This window comes from Ranitomeya variabilis, chromosome 4 (genome assembly GCF_051348905.1).
Source record: "Ranitomeya variabilis isolate aRanVar5 chromosome 4, aRanVar5.hap1, whole genome shotgun sequence".
Taxonomy (NCBI): Eukaryota; Metazoa; Chordata; class Amphibia; order Anura; family Dendrobatidae; genus Ranitomeya; species Ranitomeya variabilis.
Genome location: NC_135235.1, coordinates 400,595,691 through 400,605,263, shown reverse-complemented (window position 1 = coordinate 400,605,263; position 9,573 = coordinate 400,595,691). Strand labels below are relative to the sequence as shown.

Here is a 9,573-nt window from a genome sequence, read left to right as displayed (position 1 = left end):
CGGACCGTTTTTTTTTTTTACACAGGATCCAGTGCACGACGGATGAAACGGATGACCATCCGTCACAATCCGTCGCTAATACAAGTCTATGAGAAAATGCAGGATCCTGCATTCTCAAAAATCGACGGATTGTGAAGGGAGCTGAAAGACGGAAGTGTGAAAGAGGCCTTATTACATAATGTAGCATTTAATAATGTGATGCCGTCCTGCCTGCTACACCCGGCATGACGTATCCTTGTTATGGAGCTGCACTCAGGTGGGTGCACTTGTATTATGGAGCTGCACTCAGGTGGGCGCACTTGTATTATGGAGCTGCACTCAGGTGGGCGCACTTGTATTATGGAGCTGCACTCGGGTGGGCACACCTGTATTATGGAGCTGCACTCAGGTGGGCACACTTGTACTATGGAGCTGCACTCAGGTGGGCACACTTGTGTTATGGAGCTGCATTCAGGTGGGCACGCCACACTTGTATTATGGAGCTGCACTCGGGTGAGCACACTTGTATTATGGAGCTGCACTCAGGTGGGCGCACTTGTTAGAGGCCTGCACTGCATGTTAGTTGCCTTGTCTCTCCTTAGCGAGTCAGCTGAGAAGAGCTATATCAGAGAAAAACTACATTACCCGACAGCCCGTGCGCGCCCTGCCTAACATGACGTCATAAGCCTGCGCGGTCGTTAGCCGGGAGGCGGAGTGATGACGTCACCAGGGAGCGCTGATAGGCTGGGAAGCTGTAGAGGGCGGAGCGTCGCGCAGGACTGTACAGGGGTCGGGATGTGATAGTAAGTAGTGATTCCGTTATTGCTGAGGGCTCCGGATGAGCCGTGTGTGGAGATAACGGACAGTGCCGGGCTATACACACATATATGACATCTAGTGCCCCAGGTAGGAGGCATCTGGAGCCACTGTTGGGTAATGGCCACACCTGTTATTTTATAGCCAGTGCAGTGTAAGAAATAGCATAAAGCTGGAGGTAGGTATAAGAATGAGACATTATTAAAGGGATCGGGCAAAATGTGGGCACAGACAGGCACAGGGTCCTCCCTGCCGCCCCCTGCTGTTCATTGGTTGTGGGGCTGCTGGTCCTGTCCATCTACTCGCCATCCCCCAATAAGGCCAGTGATTGGCTGCAGCCTTGTAAACAAACCAGGGCCAGACACACCATTGGTGGAACGTGTGCAGGTGCACAAGGGCCCAAGAGGTGAGAGGGCCGCCTTCACCTACAAAGTAGCCATCAGCGATGTGTGCAGTGGGCTGTGTACTGTTCTTGCACAGGGACCACCCTTCTGTCTTGTGTTCGCCCCTGGAAGCAGGGGAGGGGAGACAGGAAAGTAATGCAGATCTCTTGTGTACACCACTACCTGTCTTTGCTCCACTTCTGGCTCATCTTGGACAACACCTTTAAAGGGAAGCTGTCGCTCCATTCATGCTGCCCGAACCACAGGCAGTCAGCGTGTGTCACTCAGAGCACCCACAGGCAGTCAGCGTGTGTCACTCAGAGCATTGAAAACAAAGACTGGTGGGCACCACTACACGGGATCTCCCATCACATGCCACAAATATATACACTAGAAAAAACGAAGCAAAGGAGGCATGCATAAAATGGGGATCACCACACTACAAGTAGTACAAATATTACAAAATTTATTGAAATCCAAAGACACTGAACACTGCAAAGAACTTTAAAAACAAATAAAACAACCATATACATGGTAGATACAGAGACCCATAATAGGGTCTAAAACCCTGGTTCAAAGAGCCACCCCCACACACAATACTATAATCCAGTCCTACAAGCAAAGATGGTATAACATACGGTTCATGTAAACAACAAATATCCAATCACATGTGCTTATGCAGAAATTGTAGACAGCAAAAGTAGCCCCCCCATATTACCTAGGGATGTCAGTCTAGCATAGGAGCACAAAGAGGATCGTATCTACCTAGTAAGGTAGAGCAATATATAACCTGTATAGAGTCCAGCTCCGACCCTCGTAAGGAGTCAAGGAATGCTGCAGGACAAACAGGGAGGGTGGAGAACCAGGGCACAAGCGCCCAACGCGTGTCGCCAGAGAAACTGGCTTCTTCAGGGGCAATGGATGCAATGAAAGTGCCCGCATTATAAATACCTGGTGATTATATGAGGCACGGAACAGCTGGTGCCTAGTATACCGCGCGTAAAACATAGCGCTGGAGCTGACCGGGAAACCGGAAATGACGAAAGACGCCGGCAACTGCGCAATGCAGCAGAGTTACAGACATGAGAAAATTCCCTAAGTACAGGCTGTTGGCAAGTGCGCACGCGCATAGTCCATGGGGTTGGAGGGGAGAAGACCGGAAATAAAGAGACGCCGGCTTTACTATGATATAGCAGGGCTTCAGAGCGGGCCGGGCTGGCAAGTGCGCACGCGCCGATCGGCGCATGCGCACTAAATACCAGCACCTGATAAGTCCGCAAAAAGACTCTCGGCCGAGAGATAGAAGGGGGAGCCCTTGAAAAGTATGATGGAGTAAAAGATACAAATGCAAAGGATGATAACAGGGGGATGAGAGAAGTAATTTAGTGGGTAGAGCAAGAAGGGTGCAGGGCGGAGACATGTCTGCCAATCGGAGCACAATGGTAAAGATGTTTAATATAAGGCAAACTGTAGAATATTAACAAATTGGCACAATAACTTACAAAGACATGGGTTGAAGAATATAAATTAGTTGTAGAAAAATATATATAAGAAATATATATAAGTATGTATAACGGGAAAATACATACATGAAAAACCACATGGTGTTATAACAACGACTGCATAGGGGCATAAGTTAAGGACATAAAAATCATTAATGGAGAAAAACAGAATATTACAACTGTTTATAGTAGCCAGAGAATAAAAATATTATAACACCATGTGGTTTTTCATGTATGTATTTTCCCGTTATACATACTTATATATATTTCTTATATATATTTTTCTACAACTAATTTATATTCTTCAACCCATGTCTTTGTAAGTTATTGTGCCAATTTGTTAATATTCTACAGTTTGCCTTATATTAAACATCTTTACCATTGTGCTCCGATTGGCAGACATGTCTCCGCCCTGCACCCTTCTTGCTCTACCCACTAAATTACTTCTCTCATCCCCCTGTTATCATCCTTTGCATTTGTATCTTTTACTCCATCATACTTTTCAAGGGCTCCCCCTTCTATCTCTCGGCCGAGAGTCTTTTTGCGGACTTATCAGGTGCTGGTATTTAGTGCGCATGCGCCGATCGGCGCGTGCGCACTTGCCAGCCCGGCCCGCTCTGAAGCCCTGCTATATCATAGTAAAGCCGGCGTCTCTTTATTTCCGGTCTTCTCCCCTCCAACCCCATGGACTATGCGCGTGCGCACTTGCCAACAGCCTGTACTTAGGGAATTTTCTCATGTCTGTAACTCTGCTGCATTGCGCAGTTGCCGGCGTCTTTCGTCATTTCCGGTTTCCCGGTCAGCTCCAGCGCTATGTTTTACGCGCGGTATACTAGGCACCAGCTGTTCCGTGCCTCATATAATCACCAGGTATTTATAATGCGGGCACTTTCATTGCATCCATTGCCCCTGAAGAAGCCAGTTTCTCTGGCGACACGCGTTGGGCGCTTGTGCCCTGGTTCTCCACCCTCCCTGTTTGTCCTGCAGCATTCCTTGACTCCTTACGAGGGTCGGAGCTGGACTCTATACAGGTTATATATTGCTCTACCTTACTAGGTAGATACGATCCTCTTTGTGCTCCTATGCTAGACTGACATCCCTAGGTAATATGGGGGGGCTACTTTTGCTGTCTACAATTTCTGCATAAGCACATGTGATTGGATATTTGTTGTTTACATGAACCGTATGTTATACCATCTTTGCTTGTAGGACTGGATTATAGTATTGTGTGTGGGGGTGGCTCTTTGAACCAGGGTTTTAGACCCTATTATGGGTCTCTGTATCTACCATGTATATGGTTGTTTTATTTGTTTTTAAAGTTCTTTGCAGTGTTCAGTGTCTTTGGATTTCAATAAATTTTGTAATATTTGTACTACTTGTAGTGTGGTGATCCCCATTTTATGCATGCCTCCTTTGCTTCGTTTTTTCTAGTGTCACTCAGAGCAACCACAGGCAGTCAGTGTGTGTCACTCAGAGCAACCACAGGCAGTCAGTGTGTGTCACTCAGAGCATCCACAGGCAGTCAGCGTGTGTCACTCAGAGCATCCACAGGCAGTCAGCGTGTGTCACTCAGAGCATCCACAGGCAGTCAGCGTGTGTCACTCAGAGCAACCACAGGCAGTCAGTGTGTGTCACTCATAGCAACCACAGGCAGTCAGCGTGTGTCACTCAGAGCACCCACAGGCAGTCAGCGTGTGTCACTCAGAGCACCCACAGGCAGTCAGCGTGTGTCACTCAGAGCACCCACAGGCAGTCAGCGTGTGTCACTCAGAGCACCCACAGGCAGTCAGCGTGTGTCACTCAGAGCACCCACAGGCAGTCAGCGTGTGTCACTCAGAGCACCCACAGGCAGTCAGCGTGTGTCACTCAGAGCACCCACAGGCAGTCAGCGTGTGTCACTCAGAGCACCCACAGGCAGTCAGCGTGTGTCACTCAGAGCACCCACAGGCAGTCAGTGTGTTTCACTCAGAGCAACCACAGGCAGTCAGCGTGTGTCACTCAGAGCAACCACAGGCAGTCAGTGTGTGTCACTCATAGCAACCACAGGCAGTCAGCGTGTGTCACTCAGAGCAACCACAGGCAGTCAGCGTGTGTCACTCAGAGCAACCACAGGCAGTCAGTGTGTGTCACTCAGAGCATCCACAGGCAGTCAGTGTGTGTCACTCAGAGCATCCACAGGCAGTCAGTGTGTTTCACTCAGAGCAACCACAGGCAGTCAGTGTGTGTCACTCATAGCAACCACAGGCAGTCAGTGTGTGTCACTCAGAGCAACCACAGGCAGTCAGTGTGTGTCACTCAGAGCAACCACAGGCAGTCAGTGTGTGTCACTCAGAGCATCCACAGGCAGTCAGTGTGTTTCACTCAGAGCAACCACAGGCAGTCAGTGTGTCACTCAGAGCATCCACAGGCAGTCAGTGTGTCACTCAGAGCATCCACAGGCAGTCAGTGTGTTTCAATCAGAGCAACCACAGGCAGTCAGCGTGTGTCACTCAGAGCACCCACAGGCGGTCAGTGTGTGTCACTCAGAGCACCTACAGGAGGTCAGTGTGTGTCACTCAGAGCACCCACAGGAGGTCAGTGTGTGTCACTCAGAGCACCCACAGGAGGTCAGTGTGTGTCACTCAGAGCACCCACAGGAGGTCAGTGTGTGTCACTCAGAGCACCCACAGGAGGTCAGTGTGTGTCACTCAGAGCACCCACAGGAGGTCAGTGTGTGTCACTCAGAGCACCCACAGGAGGTCAGTGTGTGTCACTCAGAGCACCCTGCTTCTGCATTTCTTCATTTTCTTTCAGGTCTGTTGCCTGTTAACAGTACATGCTGCAGGACGAGGATATGTCTGCTGTTACCAAGGAGCATCAGTGGAATAAAGCAAGGGTTTCAGCAGACTGGTTTTGAATTGGCCGGGGAAGGAAAGCGATTCGTATTGTCTGCGCCCAGAAGACCCTTACAGGGTGGTGGGAGACAGACCCCCATCTAAAGCAGAGACATGCAGAATGTGATCATGGCGGATCCTCAGAAACCCCGCATTACCCACCAAAGAGAACATAACCGCGCTCTACATCATTCATATACGCAGCCAAGACAGGATGCCGAGACGCAGACTGAAGTGTCATGTCTCCCAGCTGGACACATCACATTGTCCTGTGTCCAGCCAACAAAGAACCACAAGTGCAGTGATATACCTGACAATGGTTGTTATAGGGCTGGAAACCTTCAAGGAGTGATATCAGATGGTGGCAAAACTGTAAATGCAAACTATTCCAGAAAACTAATATCTGGCGTCAACCGTACATCCTCCACCGACACTGCAAAATATCGAGAGGTAAACTATGGGAACGCAGTGAGTCTGGGAATAGCGAAAAAAAAAGAAAAATTAGCATTCCTCTTTAAATAGAAAATGGTTTTCCTGAAAAGTTTTCAGGGAGTAATCAGTAGAACCCTAGGCCATGGGTTTGGTTAGTCGTTAAGACCATCCTGGGGTTTAGAAACTTTAGCTAGTTCAGGATAAGTCATACCTTGATGGTGGCTGATGTGTGATTCCGGACATATTTACCCACGTGCAGTGTAGTTATATTACTATACACCTGCAGGCTGAAGAATTGATAGGGTAGCATAGTCTAAGCCTCGGGTGTCCCCACTTATAACTGCACCTCATTAGTTTGTTCCCATTTGTATCTGCAGACGGCATCGGAGGCTCAATCGCTCCCACAAAGACATCATATGGATGAGAAGAACCCCAATTGTGTGACTGAGAAAGTATTAAAGCTCGCTCTGAAGATCATCTGCCTGCTGTCTGGAGAGGTGAAGGCTTCTGGGAATTGCCACATTTTTCGGACTATAAAAGGCACCAAGGTTTAGGCAACCAGAAATAGGAAAAAGTATTTTAAATCTCCTTCATACTCCCTGGTACAGCTCTTCTCCCCTCAACAACTTTTCTAATATAGAATGTCTAACATAAATTCAGTATTTGTCACTTTTTTTTTTTAAATTCAACTGTTGTTTAGCGATAGGTATTTCATTTCTTTTTTTTTTTTTTGTTTTTTTTGCAGCATACAACTTCGTATTTACCATTAGGGGGAGCTCATTGCTTAGGAGTTAAAGGGAATCTCAGCAGGTTTTTGCCATGTAATATGAGAGCAGCATGATCAGCAGCAACTGAGACCCTGATTCCAGTGATGTGTCACTTTTGCTGGTTTGTCATTTTGATACAATTAGTTTTCTCTGCTGCAGATGAAGCAGTGCTCAGAGCCCTGTATATCCCTGCTCAGTAATTGGAAGAAAGCTGCTAATCAGTGGTGGGGTTGGGGTTACACCTAGCAGTTGATCACCAGGCACGAGATACGTACCCTTGCTTTTTGCATAACAGGGTAACCTCCTCAGTAAGGTGCTAATATAGTAGGCAAGAAACCCATAGTCCTATAATGATAGTCTCCTACTGATAAAATACTGATTTTATTGAAACAGTAACACAGACTAGTAAGTAATACATGCCTGGAATCAGGGTCTCAGCACCTTCATAATAATAATAATAATCTTTATTTATATAGCGCCAACATATTCCGCAGCGCTTTACAGTTTAACAGTTTCAAACACAACAGTCATAGGTAACAATGTTAACAATACAGCAATAAAGCAAAATAAGACGACCCTGCTCGTGAGAGCTTACAATCTACAATGAGGTGGGGAGATACAAAGTACAGGTGTGTATTTACAATGATGTATTTACAATGATGGTCCAGCCATCTTCAGGGGGTGGGGGGTAGATGGAGATAGTGAATGGGCTACACACACACAAACATAAAATGACTGATTAGGGAACGTGATAGGCCGCTCTGAACAAATGAGTTTTGAGTGAGCGCCTAAAGCTATGCAAGTTGTGGATGGTCCTAATATCTTGGGGTAGAGCATTCCAGAGGATTGGCGCAGCACGGGAGAAGTCTTGGAGTCGGGAGTGGGAGGTACGGATTAGTGCAGAGGTTAGTCGAAAGTCGTTTGCAGAGCGCAGAGGTCGGCTAGGCCGATAGACAGAAATGAGGGAGGAGATGTAAGGGGGTGCCGCACTGTGGAGAGCTTTGTGGGTGAGAACAAGTAGTTTGAATTGTATCCTGTAATGAATGGGCAGCCAGTGTAATGACTGGCGAAGAGCGGACACGTCCGAGTAACGATTAGCCAGATGGACGACCCTGGCTGCTGCATTAAGGATAGACTGGAGAGGGGAAAGTCGCGTGAGGGGGAGGCCAATTAAAAGAGAGTTACAGTAGTCCAGACGGGAGTGGATTAGGGCGACAGTGAGAGTTTTTGTTGTCTCCATGGTGAGAAAAGGGCGGATTCTAGAGATGTTCTTTAGGTGTAAGCGGCACGAGCGGGCAAGACATTGTATGTGGGAGGTGAAGGAGAGATTGGAGTCAAACATAACACCCAGACAGCGTGCCTGCTGCCGGGGTGTTATTATGGTGCCACCCACGGAGAGGGAAATGTCAGATTTAGGGAGGTTAGTAGAAGGCGGGAGCAGAAGAAGTTCAGTTTTGGAGAGGTTGAGTTTCAGATAGAGAGCGGACCTGATGTTGGAGACTGCAGACAGACAGTCAGTGGCATTCTGTAGTACAGCAGGGGTAAGGTCAGGGAATTACGTGTATAGTTGTGTGTCATCAGCATAAAGATGGTACTGAAAGCCAAATCTGCTGATGGTCTGTCCAATTGGGGCCGTGTAGAGGGAGAAGAGAAGGGGGCCAAGGACTGAGCCCTGAGGTACCCCGACAGTGAGAGGAAGAGGAGATGAAGTGGAGCCAAAGAACAGAACACTGAAGGAGCGTTCAGAAAGATAGGAAGAGAACCAGGAGAGAGCAGTGTTCTTAATGCCTAGTGACTGGAGCCTAGTCATGCTCCTTCATCATGCTCCTCTCAGATTACATAGCAATAACCTTCTGACAGATTCCTGTAAAAACGGCCAATCATAGAAGCCAATACTAACTGTATGAATTTATGTTTAGGAAGCTCCCTCTAGTGGCTGCAGTTGGGAGGTGGCACAAAATTACTTGTTCATTGTGTCATTGGCACTAGGGGAGAATGGTCAGAATGAAGTCAAGAAGCAGATAGGTAAAGGAAGGATTGACCAATAGGGACAAGGAAAGAAGAGTCTGGGAATGTGGATCAGCCTACGGAGAATGTGCAGAAACCTACCTTGCAAGTTGCAGCATACATTCTGTACAAGAATGCTTTTCTATTACGGTGTCTCAGGTTGTGTGTTCCCAGTGTGCTGATGAGTGTATAGGCAGTAGGTGCTCCTGCTGTGACGCAGTTCTCAATGTGCTGGCCCTGCTGCTGCACCTCTTCACTTTGGGTGCTGATTAGTTATAGCAGGTGCCCACCACACAGTTGCAGGGTGTGACTATAAATGGCAGCTCACCACTCCGACACTGGGATACTCCATCCCTGTCCTTTCCCGGAAGATGTGGTCCCAACTTTATATACTGATTTTTACTAGGGTCTCTATCCTTATACAGGATTACACAATAGTGAAGAAGTCGTCTGGCGAATGTGTGACCCTCAAAGGCAGTTTCCATATGTCAGGAGGATGGAGCAAGACCAAGAACCCCAATAGAGAGCCTCCTCTTCACTCACTGATATATGGAAGAAGCAAGGAGCAGAAGATCCTGGACCTCACCAACAAGATCACTGAGCTGCTGACTGAAGAGGTGAGCGCTGCTGGGACATTATACAGCAATGCAAGGCTTTTTTGGGGTGATGACTGTATCATTGTGTGTCAGGTTCCTATAAGGTGTGAGGGTGTCACTGTCTGTTTCTCTATTGAGGAGTGGGAGTATATAGAAGGACACAAGGACCTGTACAGTGATGTGATGATGGAGAAGCACTGTCCCACCTCCCTACCAGG

At 47.7% G+C, this 9,573-nt stretch overlaps 1 protein-coding gene across 3 annotated transcripts in view; it reads left to right on the top strand.

Annotated features, from left to right (window-relative positions):
* Positions 1-537: 537 nt before the first annotated feature.
* Positions 538-9,573, top strand: part of LOC143764899 (uncharacterized) — a 52,486-nt gene continuing 43,450 nt past the window's right edge. The window contains exons 1-5 of one of the 3 annotated variants that reach the window (XM_077250989.1): positions 538-782; positions 5,474-6,003; positions 6,363-6,482; positions 9,185-9,376; positions 9,494-9,572. In XM_077250989.1, the coding sequence (XP_077107104.1) occupies positions 5,668-6,003; positions 6,363-6,482; positions 9,185-9,376; positions 9,494-9,572 (727 nt within the window). In that variant the 5' untranslated portion in view covers positions 538-782; positions 5,474-5,667. The other 2 variants (XM_077250987.1, XM_077250988.1) reach the window with 2 other exon arrangements.